We start from the raw sequence: 23,316 nt of genomic DNA, 5'->3' as shown, positions 1-23,316 counted from the left end.
AAATAAATGTACGCCTATGGTTCCACCCATCAGTGTGAAGTCACCACTGCAGAATCACTGTTTCAGTGCACGGAGAAGAAGACAGAGTTAGTCTATAGATGACCGTCGCTTTGCTCCTTTCCCTTGACGTTAAAAGTTTTATAGCCTAAAAGAATATTTCATCAAACATGCTTGCTTCAATAAAAAGTTAACATAAAGAAAATATGATGCCTGTGGTTCATTTATGAATTCTCAACAAGGAATTCTGCCGTTTTACTTTTTCAAAGCGGTCGGGGACAATAAATAATCCCAACGATCACAAATTCTGCTTTTGCCATGGATGAAGTGCCGGACTATTTCTTACCCATGCGCAGGTCAGGACAGAGCCAGGCTAACTGTTTTACAATCTTTATGCTAAGCTAGGATATAGCTTCATATTTAACGCACAAACCTTCTCATCTAACTCTTTTTCAAGACCACAAATGAGCGTAATTTCTAATTCAGAGCTTTCATTTTTATATTTAATCTGACAGTCTTCCAAAGGTGTGAAAACCTGCAGGTGTTCTGTTGCACAGAAGTGGAGATAATTAACACGAATGATTACAGCCCGATCTCTTAAACCCTTCAGTCTGAGAAACACCCTCGAGCCACCAGGTAATGTTCAATTTACAGAATCCATTTCCAGTTTCTTTGTGTTCTCGTTTCAATCTGGCTTCATGTTTTATCACATCCCCGGCTGTAAGTGACTGTCTGCTTTGGACATTGCACCACGTTGTGATGGTTGACCTCTGAGGCCTTTGTGCAGTTAATCCCTCCTCACTTCTATATATTCTGCTTCTTGTCAATATGCTGAAAAATATGTTGTGCACATTAACGACAAAACCAGTTTTCCTCTTGCAGACCATAACCCAACTTTAAATAGATAATGTAAGTTTATCTTTGACTTTTAAACAGTGGTGGAAAGTAACTAAATACATTACTTAAGTACAATTTTAAGGTATTTCCAATTTCTGCTACTTTATACTTCTGCAATACTTGCAAATATTGTACTTTTTTACTCCTCTACATATATTTGATACATTTAATTACTTTGCAAATTCAGATTAATAATACTAAATATTATCAACAAATAAATGTATGATTGATAAATTGAATAAAACTTTATTGATGCCTTTCAAATTCAAAAACTACCCGGCACCTCTTTCGCAGATTAAGTGCAGGTGACTGCCTGACAGGAGTTACTGAGGGAACAAAAGATGGAAAGTGGAGCGTTGTCACCTTAAGGTAAGACCCGCCTCTGCAGTGTAAGATGATTGGCCATAACAGCAGCCCCTCATTATGAATATCCAATGAAATCATTGGTTACAGAAAATATTTATGTTCATGTTCCAAAGGTCAGAGTTTACCGTCATGTTTAATTTGTCAAACACAACTCAGGATTTGTTTTTCATTTGTCAGAGACATAAACCGGAGGATCCCCAGACGCTGAAATGTCATCGACAGTGCAACAAGCAGGTAGTTTTACCCAATGACCTCACACTGGCCACGTGGAGGTTAAACATTTACTGCTTTCAGAGGTCATGACGTAGTTAAATCCTGCATGTTGTGAATCTATATTAACAGTAAACACCTATCAGATCCTTGTTTTTAAGCGGTTTTCTGATGTGTTCTGTTGTTTTTGTAATGTGTCCAGTTTCAGAGCTCTCTGTCCCGGTCCCATGGGGAGAGATCAGAGGGAAGGTTTGGGGTCCTGATCACGGTCGTCCTGTGCTTTGCCTGCACGGCTGGGCTGACAACTGTGGCACATTCAACACCCTCATTCCCCTTCTACCCAAAGGTAAACCATGACAGAATAGAGGATAATAATCAAACTCTGTGACTCACCCACCATCTTGTAACCCCATTTTAACAAGACTAAATCCACACTACCCACTGAGTCTCTCATAATGTTAACTGCTCCGAGTTCATGTTTGTTTCCTCTGTTTCATGTCTTTCATTCATGTTCATGTTTTTCCTGTTTTTTTTCTTATCAGCTCTCCTCTTGTCTCAGATCACTTCCTGCCTTTTGTGTGTTTTCCTGCCAATTTTGATTGTCTTCACCCTTGATTAGTCTCACCTGTTCCCCATTAGCCCTGCAGTCACCTGACCTCCTGCTCACCAGTTCTCACTCCCCCCAATTAGTCTGTCTCTACATATACTTGCCAAGTCACTTTGTTGTTTGTCTTCATCTGTTGTTTGGAGTACTGTTACTGTGCCTGCTGTTTCCCACGTGTCTTTTGGACTCAACGTCTGAAAAATATTTACATTAAATCATCGTTCTTGCTGCCTCCTCATCTTTTATCTGTGTTTGAGTCCTTCCCCTGCTCCCCACTCTCAACACTGTCTTAAGCAGGTTTTTATGTACACAAGGTTCACACAATCAAAATTGACAACATAATTCAATGCACTACATTTTTTATTGTCCCTGGAGGGCAATTCTGCAAAAACCTGGAAGAAACGTATACTGTACATACGACGGCAACAAAAACACTTTAAACAACAAATAATATCAAACATCAAGTAGTACAAAGTGCCACAATGAAAGTTGGACTATACTTCATGGATAATGGCAGAAATTGCCTTGAGAATAAAGGACCCTTGAGCTCTGGAGATCCTGAGCTTAGGAACCCTGTTTGTCTTATGTCGGAGGAAGAAGTCTCTTCCAAACACCGAAACTTCAGTACAGTTGGGAAACTATTAAGAGTCCAGTCCGACGAGCGAAACATTTCACTTACACTTCCATACTCTTCCCCCAATCTCCAATAATGAGGAACAGAGGTTCCTCATTATTGGAGATTGGGGGACTATATTCATCCTCCCATTTCCCTTACATAACACTCGTCATGCTGTGGGGGTTTCCATAGTGATTTTATGGTACTTTTCCGCTCTGACCTCATAATTTTCAGATTACAAGTTTGAACAGACACAAACTTTAACACTAAATATGGAAACAATCAATATGCTGAATGTTTGTGATTAACTTTACTACATTATATTATTTTATAACATAGAGCATTTACTCCTCAACTTAAGATTCCCAAACCAGCAGATCAGAACGAAAGTTAAACCGTTTTAATAACATATCTGTAAAACACATTAAAGGAGTTTAGAATCCTCTGTTAAGTCTTTGTTGTGCTCTGGACGCAGTTTCTCATCGATGATTGTGCCGAGGTATTTGTAGATACTAACAATCTCAACTGTAATATTAAAGTACATTCCAAGCAGAGAGTATACATACTAAATATGTTTGACGTCTCGGGTGTGCTACACACTTACACACTTGCAATGCTCAATGGAAATGCAGCAGCAGCTGGAAAGAGGGGATGATACAACTCCAAAAAAGTATAGAAGCTTTGGAAAAACATTTTGATGTTTCTTAGGCATCTTTCAAAACGGTGCACACACATAAGTATAAAATGATGTTATTTTTGTATATTAAATGCTATTTAACAGTATACTGGGACGATTAGTATGTTGTATACAGTATGAAGGTAGTATTTGCTAATTAGCGTTAAACACAAAGTTCATCTTAGGCTGATGTCATTAGTTTTGCAGGAATTTATTCACAAACCAAAGTAGGACATAATGACATGATGGTGCTAGATATAAAGTCGGAGGATCATCAAGTTATTACAGTTTAAGACTGAAGCCTGTTGGGGTTTCCACTCCACTGGCTTTTTGATAATTTCATTTCTCTTTCTACTTCCTCTCAGAGTGCAGATATGTGGCGGTGGACCTGGCAGGTCACGGTTTGTCCTCCCATCGTCCTCCTGGAGTTTTTTACACATTACCTTTAAACGTGGCGGACGTACGCAGAATCGTTGATGGTGAGCGAAGTTTCACACAAATTATGATTGTATGAAGAGTTTTGAATCTCCTCAGGACTCTGATGCATCTCTGTGGAGTACAGCCGTAAGTCAAACTGGATTCAATCGATATGTGTTTTCTATGAAATAACTCCAACAGATCTCCAGTGGAAAACATTCTCCATCATAGGCCACAGTCTGGGTGAGTGCAGACAAAACAAAATAAACATAATACACCTGATTCACATATGACACTGTGCATCTTCACATCTTCTACCATAAAACAGCAAATACAAGGGAGCAAATGTTTCTTTAAAACGACTTTAAAATGAGGTCCAATTGGTTAAATCTGCCATTGGGGTGTAATTATACTGCGTTGTGTGTCGAGTGATCAATCCAACAATGCTGTAAAAAAATAAGTGATTTAATCGATTAATCAATCACACACTATTTTGGTAATTGATTAAACATTTAAGTCACTTATTTAAAAAAATATTGTCTATTTCCAGCTTCTCAAATGTGAGGATTTGCTCCCTTTTCCATTTTTCCCTTTTTGACATCAATTTACAGATTAAATGACTAATTGATTAAACAAAAAACAACGTATCAACAGATTGATCTATGATTAAAATCCTCACAAAGCCAGAATCCATTTGAAAATAAGTCAATAACAAAAAAAAGTACTTGTGTCTAAAACTTTGAGCATGATCATGTGTTCCCTCTCTTAAAGGTGGCAACATTGCTGCAATGGTAACTAAGATTCATTGCATGCAACTTATCACTGTTGTCACACAATACGCAGGGAATCATTTCCTGGATTTTCTAGCATGGTATCTTATGGCCCATATTGTGTTTTCCACAGTTCAGTGCACTGTACCCTGAGATGGTAGATGTCTTTGTACTGCTGGACTCGTATGGATTCTTCCCTATAGATCAAGTAATTCAACAGTTTTTATTCTCCCTATTTTGCATATGACAAGCCTTTGGAGGGAAGATGATCTAACAGTAACAATGTCTGTGATTGCTGCAGTAGAATTGCATTATTCCTCAGTTATCTTCACATTACTCTCCCTTCAGTGGTTTATGTTTTTTTTCCTGCAGAATGAAATATCCAAAGTGATGCGGCAGGGGATGGATGAGATGCTGCAGTATGAAAAAAAGCCAGAAGAGAAGAAAAGAGTTTACACTTATGAGAAGGCAGTTGAGAGGTACTACACCTCTCCAGTTTATGGCCAATTCAAATGAAATAATCCTTCATTCATGTAGGACGTGTTGTGTTTAAAGGGGAACTCAAAAGACTTCACACATAAGAGTCAGGTGTTGGGGAGTATTACTGGATGTCTTAAAAAGTTGTATTAAACATTGTGTGGCTCCAGAGGGAGCTTTGTTACATCTGAAAAAGTACCTCAAGTGATGTCACTTGAGTCGGCATTGAAGAATACAAGTTTAAAAATAAAATTTAAATCTTAAAATGTGGAGTTAGAAAGAAGTGAGCTTACCGGACCTCTGTAGCGCCTCATCTCTGCTCGAGCAAAACATATCCAAATCTCCCACTCAACTGTTAATGTTGCATTGTGGGTAAAGTAGGCGCCAGGTTTTGACGAGGAAGAAGAATGTGCGGAATAAAAAACACGATAGCTCTGGTTCTCCTGCATCAATTCTTTATCTTTTTTAAGGAGTAAAAAAACTACTTTCCATGAGTCCGACAATGTTGTAGGTGCTCGATGCTAAATGTGCGGAGTACTCTTAGAAAATACAATAACAAACCACACAGAAAGATAAAACAGACCCAAATAAAATATGGCTCTTAGAGTTCTAGTATACTACTAAAGTCAGCTGTTGGCTAAAGTGTTTTATTTCTTTCAGGTTGTTAGCTGCAAACCCGACTCTGTCTGAACAGTCGGTGCACATCCTTTTAGAGCGAGGTCTGGTTCAAGTTGAAGGAGGTACGTCTTTATCTCTTCTTCTCTCAGAGAGGAATAATCTCACTTTGCTTTCTCATCTGCTGGCAGCTGAATGTGTTTCTCTTTAGCAGGATTTGTGTTCTCCAGAGACCTGCGAGTTAATTTTGTAAGTCACAAGTTTAACCTCCCAAACCTTCCCCCACAGTCACCTCCTCTCTGTTAACTCGTATTTTCTACGGCAGACGTTCGGCATTCATCTTGTACCGTACATGTGTTTTATTTTATGTCTTCAGAAAAATATAATGCGCATCAGTTTGGAGCAGAGTCTGGAGATGCAGTCGAGGATTCAAGCCTCTGTTCTAGTCGTTCTGTAAGATATTGATCACTACACTAAAATAGATGTTTGCATTATCATTTTATTCCTGTTAGTCTCACTTCCCCTTGTGCGTCATAATGAAATAATTTATTGTGCCTTAATAAATATCCTACTAAACATGATCAAATCTCTGTTTTTCCAGAGCGGACAAAGGCTTTGGTGCAAAAACTGATCCAGAACCATACCCACAGAAATTTGCCACCGTACTTGTCAAAGAATATCGTGACAAAAATGTGAGTTTAAATCTTGGAGAAAAAAATCTAAATACATGCAGGAAAGATTTATTTTGGTTATTTAACCATTGTACTACCAGGAGGGGGAAGGTTAACTAGACATTAAAAATCATACATTGAACTGCATTCATGTCATTGACGTGTGTGACAGACACCATGCACCAACATGTAGCCTAAAACAAGTTTGTGTTTTAAACACTGTTTTGTTTCTGTGTGTTGGTACATTAAACCCAGTGGCGGGCCGTACATGTCCCACCTAGGCCTTCAGTGATGTCCTACACAGTCCTACCTGAATTATTCCACCTCTTAATACCATCATTATGACGCCATGGCTCTAGACACCATACATTTAGACAGAAACGCAGTATAACCGGGCGTTGCATCACCTTAACATAGTCAAGTACAACAGAGTTATATTAATATTTACGAAACATTTAGTTGTAAATAGCAGGCATTCCCAGCAGTACAATGTGCAGAGCCTCTCGCAGGCTGTGAGCCGGGGGTACCGCTCGTAGTTAGTGATTTGAAAGTGGCGGACAAACCCTTTTCCCGGCTGTGATAGGCTCGCTAGCGTTGGGTTGGCATTTCTCTTCTCACGATGTCTTTCTTTTCTTGAAAAGTTCGTCTTGAAAATGTCGTTGTAATTATATCTGCGACCAAATCGATCTCTTCTCCTCCTTCAGCCATTGTGGGTTGAAAAAAACCAGCTTGTAGAAATCTACACAAATTAGCTCGTTCAAAGTTTGCTAGCTCTGCATAGCTCTGCCTCTCAATAGTGCGTATCCAATCAAAAGACGTGCACGTGCTGACGTTATCGTACGCCTGCTAGCTGGCCTCGGTGTCCCCAACTCGAAATCTGATTGGTTAATAATTTAATACATATTTGTGGAAAAAATATATCAAAATTAAATGTATATTCTGATGATGTTTAGGCCAGCAGAGAAGGCCTTGCTGGTCCTGATGGCCCACCACTGAATAAACCTATTGTGGCAGGCAGCTGCACAGATCTAAAAGTAGCACCATAGTACGAGCTCAATGTCTCAGAATAAGCAGAAATATTTATAGATGTGAATCTTAAAGTGCAAAAAGAGTTAACACACCAAATCAGCTTCCTTTCTGTTTTATCAAAAAAAATGTGTCAAAATTTTGCTCAGGGGAATAAATGCACGGATGCTTTCCTCAGTGTATAATACACTTTGTTCTGTTAATACAGTTTAAATAATGTAGTATCAGAAATTAACCAACAGTTAATGAAGGCAAAATGAGAGTGAACAGATCTTCCTCAGTGAACTTTTGCCAATGCTTAATTAGCTGTTTGTGAAAAAAAACATTGACTAACTTTGCAGCTTTTGCATACTTCTATTCAAATGTTCATTATCATTTCTCTCTTTCAGCACACGGTGGTTATGGTACCAGGCGATCACCACGTCCATCTGAATGATCCGGAACTTGTCGCTCCACTTGTTTCTGACTTCCTGCGGACGAAAGTGCTCTCACAGCAGCTGTGGGCATAGTACGCACACACACGCAGGCAGACAGGCAGGCAGACACACAGACACAGACAGACAGACAGACACACAGACACACAGACACACAGACACACAGACAGACAGACAGACACACAGACACACAGACACACAGACAGACACACAGACACAACAGACACACACACAGACACACAGACACACAGACAGACAGACAGACAGAGACAGACACACAGACACAGACAGACAGACAGGCAGATACACAGACAGACACACAGGCAGACGGACAGACAGACAGACACACAGACACACAGACAGACACACAGACAGACACACAGACACACAGACAGACAGACAGACAGACAGACAGACACACAGACACACAGACAGACACACAGACAGACACACAGACAGACACACAGACAGACAGACAGACAGAAACAAACCTAAACCTAAAATAATATATTAATATATTCCAAAACCAAAGTTACAAAGTGCTTCAGTCAAGGCAGAAAATTAAACCAATTCCAGTAATATTAGATTAAAAAAAATTAAAAGACTATACATCCTAGTTCTATCCCTGACTAAGTGTGATAAATTGATGTTAATGTAAATAAATGTATTGCAATGCTGTCAATAAACTAAACCAAGAACCAGATCTGATACAATCAGCTTCAGCTTTCAGAACTGAACATATTTGTAAAAGCTCTGAATTGAATGAAATCCTACACATTTTCTGTTATTTCTTTACATAACTTGTGCAGCCAGGACATCACATGTCATCATTTCATTTGAAGCTAATCTGTGAAACTTGGCTGCTTTTCATGAATCTAACACTTGTGTGAGCTAAAAATGTCACGAAAAGAGATGACAACTTTTCATTATGTAGGCCAATCCTCCCTGTATGCAGCTTTTGTCTTGAACAACAAGACAAAACATTTCAATCTTTTTCCCACCACTTTTACTCAGTGGAGTGACTCCATAAAACACTGCAGCTGCCGTCAGTCAGAGCAGATATTAGAGGTGCAGCTCACACAAAAATGGCCCCCTCTCTTTCTCTCAATGTCACATAAACTGTGTGATGGCCTTGCTGTTAAATGGAGTAGAATTGATTTTACGCAGCGAGCAGCAAGGCGGCAAGCATCCACAGACATCTGAAGGCCCCCCCCCAAAAAAAAAAAATGATTATAGTTATATAAGTTTCCCTCCCACTCCCTCTCCACCATCAGCAGGGGTGTTGTCATAGCAACCCCCTCCCCTCCTCTTAAACGTCAGAGCCAGGAGCTCAGAGGATGAAGCCGCATGCAGCTTCTGTCTCTTGTGCCTCTCAGAGAACATCACCTGTGATTTTCCCCGTCTCACATGCAACAGTCGGGGCTGCGGCGCTGGAAATAATCTGATGTTTGATTTGACTCGCGGCTGACGCACATCACATACAATCTAAAGACCAAGAGAGCAGCTGATTCAGCAGCGTCTGCAGGTAAGCACGGTGGCTTTATTTACTACTGAGCACTATTTTTAGAGCGCAGCGTCTGTGTGCGTGCGTGTGCGTGTGTGTGCGTGTGTTTGTGTGTGTGTGTCTGTCTGTCTGTGTGTTTTGCACATTAACAATCATTGTATCTCAGTGTGATGTTGATCCCTGTGATTGTATTGAGGAAGGCTTTATAAGGAATGCCTGAAAATAACGGGACACTGAGATGCTGCAGTCTGCCATGCGTGATATCTCATCCTGAAGGATGACTTTTTTTTCAAAAACTCTCCCCCTTTCTTCTCTTTCTCTGTCATGTCTTTCCTCCCCGTCTCCTCTCCTTCCCTCCTCCACCACCCTTCCCTTCCCTCTGTCTGACAGCAGTGATGTCGTGGCTTTTCTTGGACTGGTTCGTCCCCCTCTACCTGCTGGTGTCAGTTTTGGTGCTGGCAGGCTTCGGAGCATGCCTTTACTTCCTCGAGCCAGGGCTGCAGGATGCCCACAAGTGGAGCAACAAAACAGTCCGGCATCACCCGCTGGTGGCCAGTGTGAACTGCATGGATGACGATAGCAATGCCCTGATATGATCAAGAGGGCGAGGCGGAACGGGGCGGGAGGCCATCTGGACAGCAGGGTGCTGCCAGGACACCGGTGGGAAGGGGAGCCAACACCTTAAAGATGGAGAAAAAAAATGGAAGAGGAGGAGGAGAAAGACGGAGGAGAGATCGCCCTGTCCTATCATTCCAACTTTTCTCTGATCTCTAATTCACTTTATGTAGAGATCAGGGGAAAGTGAAGCAGAGGGAGAATGCACAAGGAGGAGAAGACTTCATGCAGGACGAGATTGCGTGGAGGACATGTTGCCCTTTAGAAATGTGATTAAAACATGATGTAAATTTCACGCCATCTTATACTTGTGCCAACTTTTACATACGTTTTGTAATTTGACAATCATTTTACATAAATCATGAAGTTTACTTACTATATTGTGCATTTAATTAGTGAAATGAATGATGTAAGTGCAATGAATTTGTTGCCGGCAGGAGGGTGTTTAATCTTCTCTTTGGTGATGGCAGCAGCTGCTGAGAAGCATGTGGATTGTTAGAGCCAATGTGCCAAAATGGTTTTAGTAGTCACTTTATTAAGAAAAATATGCATTGAATAAATGCTTACTGATATATTCAAGGTGCCAAGTTTATCTAAGATAGACCAAGATTACAGAAAACAACAATTTGGTAATGCGCAAAGTGTATTTTTGTTTTTGTTTTCATTGTTTTTACTTGACAGCATGGTGAGGAAACTGTGGGTGTGTAGCAACCCTCTTTTGATGATCATATGCTTCCTTTGTTCATAAAAAATAAAACGGTTCAATCCTCAATTATTTGGATTCACTCTCTGCATGTTATTAAGTTCATCATATCTGAGTAAAATAATGTTTAAGATGCGTGAAGTGTATCTGCAACAGTGGTGGAAAGTATATTTACTAAAGTACTGTACCTCATTATAAGGTACTTTACTTGAGTATTTCTATTTTATGCTGAATAATACTTCTACTCCACTACATTTATCTGAAAGCTGTAGTCACTAGATGCTTTGCAAATGAAGAATTAACATTAAAAACATATGATGAGGGGGGACAGGAGCGGCGTGTTTCCCCGCTGCTCCTGAGAATGTGACTTAATTTAATCAATCACGGCACGATTCTGGTCATTTATTGTTGGAAAACATAGAACATATACTTAAGATTCGTTTTATGTAACTTTTATAAGCCAAAATGTCTTCTGCTCGTCAAAAATCCGAAACAGCGAGGGGAGGCCGCAACAAACCCTCGCCAGGTGGTTGAAGCTAATGTACTCGATGCCGAACTTCTGCAAACTATGATGAACTCCCTGAAAGCTGACAGCTTTGGAAAAATTGACGCGTTGTTTTCCAGTCTCCGTTCCGAGATTTCCTCTGTCCGGAAAGAATTAAAAGAGTCGATAGGGCCATTGCAAGAGAAGGTTGAGCAACACGGGCAAACTACGCTAGAGCTTGAGCTAGCAGCTACAGATCATAGTGGCCGAATAACGGCGTTGGAGGCTGTAGCTAGCAAGCTGACGGCTCAAGCTAAACACCTGGATGACCGGTGCGAGGACCTGGAGGGGAGATCCAGGAGAAATAATATTCGGTTGGTGGGTCTACCGGAGGGATTGGAAGGGCCTAGTCCTACTGAGTTTATTGCCAAACTACTAGAGGAAATACTTCGACTGTATGAGAAGCCCCTGCTAGATCGAGCCCATCGCACGCTGCGGGACAAGCCCAATGAGGGAGATGCACCCCGGCCATTTGTCGTAAGAGTACACTACTTCCACTCTCCTCTCCTGTACCGGGGTAAGAAGATTTCCATCTTTGCTGACTACATCTCTACTGTTGCTAAAAAGCGGGCTGCTTTTGGCAATGTTAAGCGTCAGCTCCACTCATGTCCGGGCGTCAAGTTCGGGCTGCTGTATCCGGCAGTGCTCAGAATCACGCTGTCAAGCAGAGACACACACCGGTTTGAAGATCCTGTTACTGCAAATGACTTTATCAACAAAAACCTCAAGAAAGCAGTCAATCCAGGTGGTATGTGAAGTGACATGGATGAGCTAGCAGTGCTGGCTCCTGGCTTACACTCGATTGTTTACCTTTACTTGGACTGCATTTTCCAGTCAGTCATTGTTGCTTCCCATACTAATTATGGATGACTTCCCTAATGTGGAAACTTCTTGGTATTCTGTTATATTCTGTTATGTTAATTTCGTACGTGTTCATACATGTTTGACACTATCACTATTCACTATTGGGTAGCTGTAGGTCGTAGTAGTACACTATGATGATAATGGGTACGATGGAGCGCTTAGCACGTTCTATAAGGTTTGATCGGCGTGTCTCTTTTGGGGGGGCACTTCTGCCAAGGTGGGAGGGGGTAACGTGGTCCGTTTACCACGAAGGATTGTTCTATTTTGTGCGTGTTTTTTTTTTGTGTGTGTTTTTTCTACGTGTCTGCTCGGTCTATCAACATTGCGTTCACTCCTAACATATTGTTATTCACTATGTCTCATTTTGCTTATATGTATTATGTCATTATGCTAAATCCCTTACGTCTTAAGATGTCGTTATGGCTCCACCTAAATTAGTACAGCAGGACGGTGGTGGACTCAGATTTTGTAGCTGGAATTGTAGAGGCCTTAATAATCCTGTTAAGCGCAGCAAAGTATTGCACCATCTTCAACACTTGGGGGCCCAGATCATCCATCACCCAGATCATCCATCACCCATCTCAGAGTTTCTGATCAGCCCTGATTAAAAGGCAGTTGGATAGGTCATATTTACCACTCTTCATTTAAAGGTAAATCTAGGGGGGTAGCTATTATATTGCACAAGTCAATTCCTTTTGTGTGTTCAAATGTGATTGCAGACCCAAATGGGAGGTACTTAATTGTTAGTGGTAAAATGCATAACACTCCAGTGCTTCTTGTCAATATATATGGCCCAAACTGGGATGATGATGGCTTTTTTTAAACTGTATTCTCCACTCTACCGGATATATCCTCACATTTCCTTATTTTAGGAGGGGATTTCAACTGTTGGCTGGATCCTAAACTGGATTAGTATAAATAAGACTCCCGATATATCCGCATCTGTACTATGGGAGACCCTGAAGGCGTATATCAGAGGTGAAATAATCTCTTACAGCGGTTATGAGAGGAAAACTAAGAGGGAGAAACTTAATAAGTTAACAAAACACATTGCACAGCTGGACACAATGTATGCCGCCTCTCCTTACTGACTGAGTTTGAGGTTTTAGCTACGGATCATACAACGGAAATGCTACTGAAATCCAGATATACTTATTACGAGCATGGGGACAAAGCGAACAGGTTGATAGCCTATCAACTGCGACGGGCATCATCGTCCCACCAAATTCAAACAGCATCGTGCTTAACGATTGATCCTAAGGAAATTAATGATGAGTTCAAAGATTTTTACACATCACTGTATACTTCTGAAAGCACAGCTGACTCCTCACACTTGGATAGTTTCTTTAACTCTCTCGATATCCCCACCGTTCACTCTGACTTTGTCGATGATTTGGAAAGCAATATTTCTGTTGAAGAACTCACTACAGCAGCTAAATCCATGCAATGTGGAAAATGTCCAGGACCAGATGGCTATACTGCTGAATTTTATAAGACGTTTTTACACAAATTAGCCCCCATCTTAATTGACATGTTTAATGAATAATTTGACTCCCTTAAATTGCCCGAGACCCTCACTCAGGCCTCAATCTCCCTCATTCTAAAAAAGAATAAAGACCCCCTGTCCTGTGCCTCCTTTCGTCCCATCAACCTGCTGAATGTAGACTTTAAATTACTATCCAAACTCTTAGTTTTGCGCCTTGAGTCTACACTTCCATCTATCATCTCCCCTGATCAAACTGGTTTCATTAAAAATAGACATTCCTTTTTTAACTTAAGACGGTTATTTAATACAATTTATAACCCATCTACCTTCACTGCCCCAGAAGCATTAATATCTTTGGACGCAGAGAAAGCTTTTGATCGTGTTGAGTGGGACTATCTCTTTTTCACTCTAGAGAAATTTGGCTTTCACAATAAATTTGTTACCTGGGTTAAGCTGCTCTATTCTTCTCAAGCCTCAGTTAGAACAAATAATACTCTTTCCTCTCCATAGGTCCACCAGACAGGGTTGCCCATTGAGCCCTCTGCTGTTCGCCATCGCTATTGAACCCCTCGCCATCGCGCTTCGCTCTAACCCCAGCATCACTGGGATAACCAGAAATGGCACAGAACAGAGGGTCTCTCTTTATGCGGATGACCTTCTTCTGTACATTTCAAACTTGTCTGTGTCCGTCCCTGCCGCACTTGCCACACTGGACTCATTCAGTTTCATATCAGGCTATAAACTTAATCTAGGTAAAAGTGAATTATTTCCTGTAAACGCAACCGCATCTAAATACCCTTTACATAATTTCCCAATTAAAATATCTCCATATAGTTTTACATATCTCGGAATTCAAGTTACAAGCAAATTAAAAATCTCTTTAATAAGGCCAAATTTATACCTTGTTTAGCGCGTATGCAACAAGACTTTGAATGCTGGTCACTGCTCCCTCTAAATTTAGCTGCCAGGATCAACTCAGTGAAAATGAATACTCTCCCAAAGCTTTCTTATCTGTTTCAGTGTATACCTATTTTCCTCCTTCAAACATTTTTTCGAAGAATTGATAGCCTGATTTTGGAGTTTATTTGGAACAAAAAACCTCCAAGATTACGTAAGGACTTTTTACAGAGACCAAAGTCTCTTGGAGGGATGGCCTTGCCAAACTTTAGGTTTTACTACTGGGCCTCTAACCTTAGGATCTTGCAGTATTGGCTTAGATCTGATACATTCCACCCCCCTCCTGCTTGGTTGGCTATGGAATCCTTTTCCTCTAAACCTGTATCACTGACATCTCTAGTACACTCCCCCATCAACTTCCCCTTCTCCCCCTATGTTAAAAATATAATTGTTAAAACCTCCTTAAGGATTTGGAGCCAATTCAAACGTCACTTTGGTTTGCAACCTTTTTCTACCTCTGCTCCACTAGTTGCAAACCATGTTTTCCCCCCCTCCATATCGGATGGTGCATTTTCCATATGGTCCAACCTCTGCATTAAACGATTCAAGGATCTATATGTTGATAATACATTTGCATCTTTTCAACAGCTCTTAGAATTGTTCCCTCTTCCTAAACATAATTTTTTTAGATACCTGCAAATTCGTAGTTTCGTTCGCAATAAATGTGCCCAGTTCCCTAACCTGCCTGATGAAACGCCTCTGGATGCTTTTCTCACTCAGGTCCCTGTCATGAAAGGTATGATCTCATATATTTACAGTCAAATCCAGACTTTATCTTCGACCTCTCTGAACTCTGTGAAGGCTCTATGGCAGTGTTTCTAAAACATTTTCAGAACAAGGAGCACTTAACCAATAAAAAAACAACAATATATTACAAATGACAGCCTAATAATGAGCTTCATGTGACCTTCTCTATATCGCTCGTTCACACATTAAATCAACAATACAAATACAACTACGGATTCTACAAGCATTTCGTTCATATGCGATTTAACTCCAGATAAGAAGACCATCTGTCTCTCCTGCAAACCACCATGTTGTGTAAACAAAAGAGGGACTGACCTGAACTACCTCCTGACTTTTGAATTTAGTATAAATACTGCAGCAGAGGATTCACTCCTCTGAGCAGCACACGGCAGTCTTACAAGCTTATGTGTGTGAGTTTGTACATCTTTATGTATAACTCTGCTCCTTCTTGCAAGAATATTGATTAAAACTCTTATTTGATTTTGATCCTGACTTTGTGGGTTTATTTCAGTATATTTTTCCAACAACGTTAAATGCTGATAGATTGTACACATCAAAGGAAACGTAGACTACATTTATTACTGAGTTTATTACCGAGTGTCAAAACGACAAAACTGTGTGACGTATGCGTGCGACTCCATGTTGGTTGGATAACAAATCAACAATGGCGTCTAAAGCGAACAACAATAGCAATACAACTCCGACTTCTTCAAAGTATTGTGACTCTCTGGAGTCCTCTGCAAAGGCAAAATTCTGAGAAAAAGTCCAAATTTGCGGCCGTGACCCGTACACGCTAAAGCCGTCGGATTATATTGAGGATTTAGATTCATTACCGTCGATTGAATATCCGGATATTGTGAACTACCTTGTGCTACAAACGTCGTGGGCAACCAACGCACAAATGAAAGCATACAAGAGCTTAGATGCTTATAATTTCTTTGTTTCTGGCTGGGTTGGTAGTCTTCTTACCAAACCAGTGAAAGATGACAGGGTGCTCGTCCATGCCCGTGTAAATCACTCGCAAAGAGCTCGAGATGCATCGCTGAAGCCGTGGTTTGTGAGTGAGAAGAGCGGCGATGTTATCCTCCCACACTGTGATTGTATGGCTGGATTAAGTGAAGCATGTTCTCACATTGGTGCTTTGCTTTTCCCAAGTGAAGTAGTCTCAAGAATAAGCAAAACAAAAACATGCACAGAAGAAAAGAGCAAATGGCTGCCATCACATGTAAAGAAAGTGCCTTATTTACCAGTCAGCGATATGGAGAAGTAAGGTCTTACAGTGTTCGGGTATATCATAAGCACAAATGTTTAACGTAAACATTGAAAACATAGCTTTAGCCTGAGCTCTTACCAGATATAAAGTGGACGCCACACACACGGGTGAATTGTGCTTTTTCTTCTGTTAAATCCTCACGAGTTATGTTGCTAAACCAGTTTACGGCGTTCGGTAGACAGCAATTCATCCCTCTTTTGTGGATCGTTGTTTTTGATGATTTTAGGAAATCTAAAGAACCGTTTCTCTGGGTCACGAGTAGCGTTACTACCACAATTATACACTGCGCACACGATTGACATTTTCTTTCAATCTTAGACGTTTAAATACAAAGAAAATTACGAAGCGTTGCAGCAACTCACACGTGAACGGCCGCAGTCTTGGTTGTGTATTCCAACCAACATGGCTGACTTCTGGGTTGGGAAATAAGTGTGACGTCACATGCACACGATCTATATCATCTATATCCCCAAACAATAGCGCTGGACTTTCCACGTTCAAGCCGAGTTTCACAGCTTTCAGCCGGGTGGTGGTTACACGGCGAACCGCTCTCCTGGGACTCAGTGACGGACACAAAATGACTTGTTGCTGCAGCTGAAGCACTTGAAGCTGCTGAATCACCTGCATCAGGACGATGCACCTTGCCTGTCGCGTCAGATTGTTAATTTAATTTTCTTTTAGCTGACCCCGTCTTTAGCCATCGATCCATCTTGTCAGTTGACCGCTCAAATTGACCGCGCAGATTATTTATGACATATGAACATAAAATCTACGTGGCTACGCAGCTGTGTAAATTCGTTTTACAATCTAATATATACACATAGCTGCGTAACTAGGCTACTTCTGTATGCTACACTCTATAATAGTCATTTTTAAACAGATTGAGAAACACTTTGAACATGACATTTTACCAATATACTCGCAGACCACTAGGGGTCACTCTTTGAGAAAGACTGCTCTATGGGAGGAGGATTTGGGGCAGGATATCTCTGAGGATCTTTGGGGGGATATTCTTGCACGTGTCCACACCTCATCTATCTGTGTCAGGCATGGGTTGATCCAATATGAAGCTGTTCACCGCACTCATTGGACTAAAGTTAGGCTTTTCAAAGTCTATGACAATATAGACTCCTCCTGTGAAAAATGTCATCAAATACCTGCAAACCATGTTCATATGTTTTGGTCGTATACATCTCTGCGTAACTACTGGAATACAATTTTCAATACTCTGTCAGAGGTAACTGGGACACTTATCGAGCCTAATGCCATTACTGCTGTCTTTGGCATCCCTCAGCTGCCTTTGCCTAGGCTCCAAGCTGATCTGATAGCTTTTGTAACACTATTGGCTAGACATCTAATACTGATGAGATGGAAATCCCCAACACCGCCTTCCCACAGGCTGTGGATAAAAGAAATGTTCAATCATTTACAGCTTGAAAAAATCCGATATACATTGAGAGGCTCTTCTGAGAAGTTCAAAAAGATGTGGGACCCTTTCTTTGCCTATGCAAAGGGATTCACCTTCCCAGATATCCCTGAATAAGATGCCTTTCTCTCCCTTATTTCTATTTATTCATTTATTTTAATTCTGACCGGAAGGGTGAGGCCTTTATTTATTTATTTTAAGTTTTCTGTGAGATGGGTAATATGACCAAGCAGACTGTTTGAGTTTGTTTGTTTTGTTGTCCTTTTTTAGTTGTATTGTATTGTATTGTATTGTCACACACAACTGCTTTATCACTACTGTCAATTTGTGTATAAAAAAATCAATAAACAAAGTAAAAAAATAATTTAAAAAAACATGATGAGCTTGTAAAAAAACAAAGAAACTTGCTGGCAGTTCCACCAAAAGAGATTAAATGTTTCATGTTTTCATTTCAATAACTGTAGGAGGCACAAAGAGGTAACAATGTCCAATAAGAGAGGAAGGAATGTATAATAATACACATTTGTGTGGTAGAACCTTTTTCTTTGCTTCCTCATTATTCGTCTTAAGACCCAGCAGATTCATCTTGTGACCCTTTGGAGGGGGCCCGACCCACTGAGAACTAAGAACCACTGGACTAAAATATTTATAAAATAGAGAAACAAGCACCAACTCGACCTTACAGCTACAACAGTAAAATGGTCCTTACAAATTGATGCATCAGTATTAAGCATCTAATAATGTGATATAAAATAGTACCAGGTGCCCAGTAATTGATACTTTTAGGTACATTTTGCTGATAAATGAAAGGATCTGAGAACTTCTCTCGCTACTGATCTGCAGTGTAATCAGACAGAATAATAAAAAGACAACATTCATACTTCACAGATGTCCCATGAACCAAACAAAAAGAGAGACCAAAGTGGGAGTGAAACAGTGCAGCTTCAGTGTCGAGGAATGAAAAGAATGGCACTTCTTTGCCCACTACTTCCTACTGCTGAGTTCCCCGTCTCACACTCTGTGACTTATTTACTCTCTCAGTGTGTCAGCAACAGAGACATCGCTTCAGACAGCAGGTAAGTTTACCTCATTTTACTTAAGAACAATTTTAAGGTACTTGAGTATTTCCATGTTATGCTACTTTATACTTCAACTCCACTCCATTTCAGAGGGAAATATTATAGTGTTTCTACTCCAATTTACAGCTATAGTTGCTTGTTATTGTGAAGATTTAAATTGTTTATAGAAAACACACAATTCATTTATAGGATCTGAGGCATTTTTATGGTTTAAACTACGGAACAATATATCAAATACATAAAATTAGCTCCACTTCTAATAGCTACAGCAGTAAATTGCCACCTATGCATTATTGAATTAGTATTAACAATCTTTATGCAAATCTAGAAATATGGTAATACCTAACCCTAACAGGGGCCATTACTTTGTGAATTGAGTACTTTTACTGTTATTACTAAAGTAAGATTTAATGCAGGTCTTACTTGTAATGGAGCACTTTTAATTGTAATGCTTCCAGTTTGCCAGATCGTGACATGTCGAAAATGTTTAGAATATATCTAACAAACCTGATTTTCTGTCATTTCTCTGCTCCCATCAATTGAATCAATCTTTCTTTTCATCTCTTTCCTAAAAACTTACAACAGAATGAGTGTTTTTGACCGTCTGGCATCTTTGATCCCTCAAGTACCTGCATCCTCCAGACAAACAAATGAACATCCATCGGTCTGTGTATCTCCTCCTCTGTCCCTCTCTTCTCCTGTCATCAAAAAGAAAGCCATTACAATCCCATCATTTGATGAGAAAGGACTTGTCTACGAAAAACACAACACAAAACAAAACACAGACAGGTAAATTAAGCTGTCGCTAGTATTCTTTTCTCAGATTAATATAATATAATATTACATTTTCTCTCCCCTCTTGTGGCTCCAGGTCTTTTGTCCCAATTTGTTCTTCCAAGACATCCAGTCAGCCCTTTTGGAGTAAATCATGGCAGCATTCACAGAGAAACCACGGAGAAAGAACTTCTACCCTCCCAAGAGCCAAGCCCAAAACATACAGCTCTCCAACTGTCTCTGCAAAGCCCAGCATCTCCATTTTTCCTGCTCCAAAGCCAAATTCCTCTCCCACTCTGAAACCAAAAGCAAGTGATTCTCTTCATCTCCCCTCCTCACAGTTCAGTGATCTCTCTTTATTATTAGGCCACCAACCTCAACAGAAGCCAAGTGTATCTCCAACTCTGACCGTCCCAACACCCAGACTGAGTCCATCTCCGACCTCCCTATGTCAGGGGATGAGTTTGGATAGCCGAGAAGGCAAGCAGCCGTCTCCTGTCGCTAAAGAAAGACGTGCTAGATCGATTACCATATCGAATACTAAAGTTGAGCCTGAGTCCATCAAACAAAGGTCTTCAGATGAAGCAAAGCATGACATTCTTGACCAAGAAGCTTTACTGGACTTTACTCATCCTGCTGTGAGGAGAGCTTGTCCCATGTCTCGACATCAGACTTACTCTGAGTCCCAGAGACAAGCAGCCACGTCTCAGAGTTCCTGCTTCTTGCAAGGCAAAGTTGGTTTAAGTAAAAGAGAAATTATATCAAAAATTAAACCAAAGCCTCCGCCTAGGAATATAGACTTTACTTCAATCCCTAAACCAAAGTCAAACATCAAACAGCAACAGGGATTTCTACCAAGTGGAGCGACAGCTACACAAACATCTCTCTCTGAGTCTGAAGGGATTAAGTTTGCTAATGTTGCTCAGAGAGAGTCAGCGTTTGATGTGCTGGCTACTCAGTCGAGCCTGAACCTTCACAGGAAGCGTACAGAAGACTATCGTCAAAGAAGGAATTACGCCTGCGTTGAACAATATGAACAAATGTATTCTAATAGAAGTGCAGCTTCACCAACCACTCTCAAAAAGTCATTTTCCACAGAGCCTCTCTTGCATCAGGCACCCAATATTGAAAGCAGGAGAAGATGGTTTGACCTCAGCAATGACACAAAAGTGGATACAACATTTCTATCTAATCTCAGGAGACCTAAAGTAGATAACAACATACAGACAATCACAGAAGACTCATCTAAACTCTCTCAACAAACTACTAATGCGTCTCAAAACATCAAGTCTGCTCAGAATCAAAGACTCTGGTCGAAGTCTCCGGTCTCTGTAAATCAGTCCGACTGTGTTTCGAAGGATTACAGCTGCCAGTCAAGAGACATTGATCGTGAAATGGAGTCTCACAGATTAACTCGATTTAAGACATGTCAGCTGGCACCTCAGACACAGGAGGCCTCCCGACCTGCTTCTGTTGAGTGCGCCACATCCAAAACGATTCTTTCAAAACCCGATACGATCTCACACAAACATCAGTTTGATCACCAAAGCCACAAAGAGGTGAACATAAGTGACACAGGACTGAATCAAACAGATATTTTTTCACCACCTGGCCACCATGGGGAGCCCACAAAGCTACTAGAATATCCCTCAGAGGAATACTGCCCATTCAACACAAACTGTTTTGGCTTCAGTTCAAAGGGGGTCTTTGACCTGCCACCGCAGCACAAAGCGTATCAGAGGGCAGACGAGGCAACAACAACAACAGCTTCCCCTCCACTACACAGACCAAATTACTCCCCAGCAGACAGAGTGTTTATCATGGCGGAGCCAGAGGACCCCTATTACGTCACCATGCATTACCCAGGTTCAGTGTACGTGGGTGAGTACAGATACATCCACTTAACTCAGTGGTTCTCAACCTTTTTTGGGCCAGCGCCCCCCTATCCATTATCCAGGTCCATTTCCGCCCCTCAAACATTTTTTTTTGGGGGGGGGATGTTGTTGTTGTTGTTTTTACCTTCAATTTCCCTAATATGCCATGTACCCAGGGAGCAAAAAATAGCCATGTAAATAGACATTTTATTTAGGAGTGTTAAATGCAACGGTAAGAAGTTTGAGATTCAAAAGAAGGGACGCTCCTTGTCTGCTTTCTCCGGGTGCATCTTGATAAGGTGCTCCTGGAGACGTGAGGGTTTCATGGCCTCATTTGAGAAAACCTTTTCGCACAATAAGCACATCGGAAGTTGTGCATTGGTGGGGGTAGACACAAATCCATAATTGAAATACTCAACAGAATACTGGCGGCATTTTGTTTTACTCTGTGCCATTTCACAGATAAGCTATGTTTGCTTCTGGGAAAAAGAAAGCCACGCAAATGTATCTTTTTACTTTTAGCCCGGCTACACGTCACCTACCTTAAGGTCACATGTCACCTTTTGGCATATAAAAAAAGCCTTGAAATCAATTAATCAATCATTTGCTAAGTTTTTATTTATAGTTCATGTAAATTAAATACACAATATATTCATCATTATAAATATTATTTATTTAAAATCATTTACATTTCATTTGTCAACAAGTTTCTCCAGCAGAGAGAAGAGTCTGTCCATCCTCTCCCTGCTCTCCTCTCTTCTGCCTGTCTCCTTCTCCCTAAAACAAAACAAAATGTTAGAGCAAGTTTAGCTATACACCACTAAACAAAAGAAGATTAAGATGCAAAATAAGTACACATATTATAAATAATAAAATATGTATAATCAATCCCAACGATTGCTCTGGACTTTAAGTGAAATTCAACTGTCAGAAAACCAAGCGGGTAATGTGAAGTATAAATTATCTCTATACAATCACCACAATCTGTGAAATATAAATCAACATTTAAAACTCTTAAGTTTGAAAGTTAAGGTCTTAAAAGTTCTACTTTCAAAGGTTAATTTAGGTCGGATGCCGGCAGCCAAGCTGCACAGTACAGCTGCTCCAAACAACTAGCATCGCCGCTAACGTAACCTATCATTTTAGCGAACATTTTATGTTTTAAGGTCCTTTTGATTTTATAACATTTGTATCGTTAGCTATTCGAGCGAGTTGAAACTCAATACTTACATTTAAAAGTATATCCATTTGTCGCTACGGCTGCGTCAGAAAATAACTTCTCTGGGCGCATTGAGTCTCCGAAATCGGACAGTCCTGTTGTGGCTGCTCGGTCTACAGCCCCTGAATTGAGACACAGCTACTGTGTGTGTGAGACACAGCTACTGTGTGTGTGAGACACAGCTACTGTGTGTCTGGATGCTGGACGCTCGGTGCTTTCAGGGGAACACCCCTCTTGTAAATATGTAACCAAGTCAATAACACGACGTTCATGGTGAAACTTTCACATACAAGGACTTTGCCTCGCTCTTCTCCCTGGGGGGTCGCTACCGCCCCGTTGAGAAACCCTGATTTAACTGAACAAAGTTAAGAAATCTCTGAAAGCAAACAAGACAGGCAATCTTTTTCATTTCTTGCTTTTGCTCCTTTTTGGAGTTAAATAGTTTTCTATCTAAGGGGGCGGAAAGTTAGACAAG

General features: G+C 40.7%; 1 protein-coding gene and 2 long non-coding RNA genes across 3 annotated transcripts; 2 read left to right on the top strand and 1 right to left on the bottom strand.

Annotated features, from left to right (window-relative positions):
• Window positions 1-190: 190 nt before the first annotated feature.
• Window positions 191-7,938, top strand: LOC115014487 (serine hydrolase-like protein). Its single transcript, XM_029441372.1, has 15 exons — window positions 191-353; window positions 513-633; window positions 1,189-1,263; window positions 1,438-1,494; window positions 1,673-1,816; window positions 3,732-3,845; window positions 3,985-4,026; window positions 4,555-4,574; window positions 4,687-4,761; window positions 4,926-5,032; window positions 5,691-5,770; window positions 5,857-5,894; window positions 6,022-6,098; window positions 6,247-6,337; window positions 7,732-7,938. The coding sequence occupies exons 4-15, from the start codon at window positions 1,470-1,472 to the stop codon at window positions 7,849-7,851; spliced, it is 933 nt and encodes a 310-aa protein (XP_029297232.1). The 5' UTR covers window positions 191-353; window positions 513-633; window positions 1,189-1,263; window positions 1,438-1,469; the 3' UTR covers window positions 7,852-7,938.
• Window positions 7,939-8,202: 264 nt separating this feature from the next.
• LOC115014806 (uncharacterized) lies at window positions 8,203-10,670 on the top strand. The gene is made up of 2 exons (XR_003832947.1): window positions 8,203-9,301; window positions 9,671-10,670. It is a non-coding gene; the product is annotated as an uncharacterized LOC115014806 (long non-coding RNA).
• On the bottom strand, window positions 10,554-23,290 carry LOC115014748 (uncharacterized). Its single transcript, XR_003832939.1, has 4 exons — window positions 22,853-23,290; window positions 22,312-22,399; window positions 19,555-19,672; window positions 10,554-11,242 (listed from the first exon to the last, which is right to left on the bottom strand). It is a non-coding gene; the product is annotated as an uncharacterized LOC115014748 (long non-coding RNA).
• Between the last annotated feature and the right edge of the window lie 26 nt (window positions 23,291-23,316).

Source organism: Cottoperca gobio, chromosome 1, assembly GCF_900634415.1.
Source record: "Cottoperca gobio chromosome 1, fCotGob3.1, whole genome shotgun sequence".
Taxonomy (NCBI): Eukaryota; Metazoa; Chordata; class Actinopteri; order Perciformes; family Bovichtidae; genus Cottoperca; species Cottoperca gobio.
Note: the sequence above shows the minus strand (reverse complement) of the source record. Positions and strands in the feature narration are given on the sequence as shown.

What these genes read in the sequence shown, in the direction of transcription:
- LOC115014487 (XM_029441372.1), top strand. Translation starts at nt 1,470, where the DNA reads ATGTCATCGACAGTGCAACAAGCAG. An exon ending in CATTCCCCTTCTACCCAAAG is followed by an intron (nt 1,817 to 3,731) that starts GTAAACCATGAC and finishes ACTTCCTCTCAG; the next exon opens with AGTGCAGATATGTGGCGGTG. An exon ending in TATGAGAAGGCAGTTGAGAG is followed by an intron (nt 5,033 to 5,690) that starts GTACTACACCTC and finishes TATTTCTTTCAG; the next exon opens with GTTGTTAGCTGCAAACCCGA.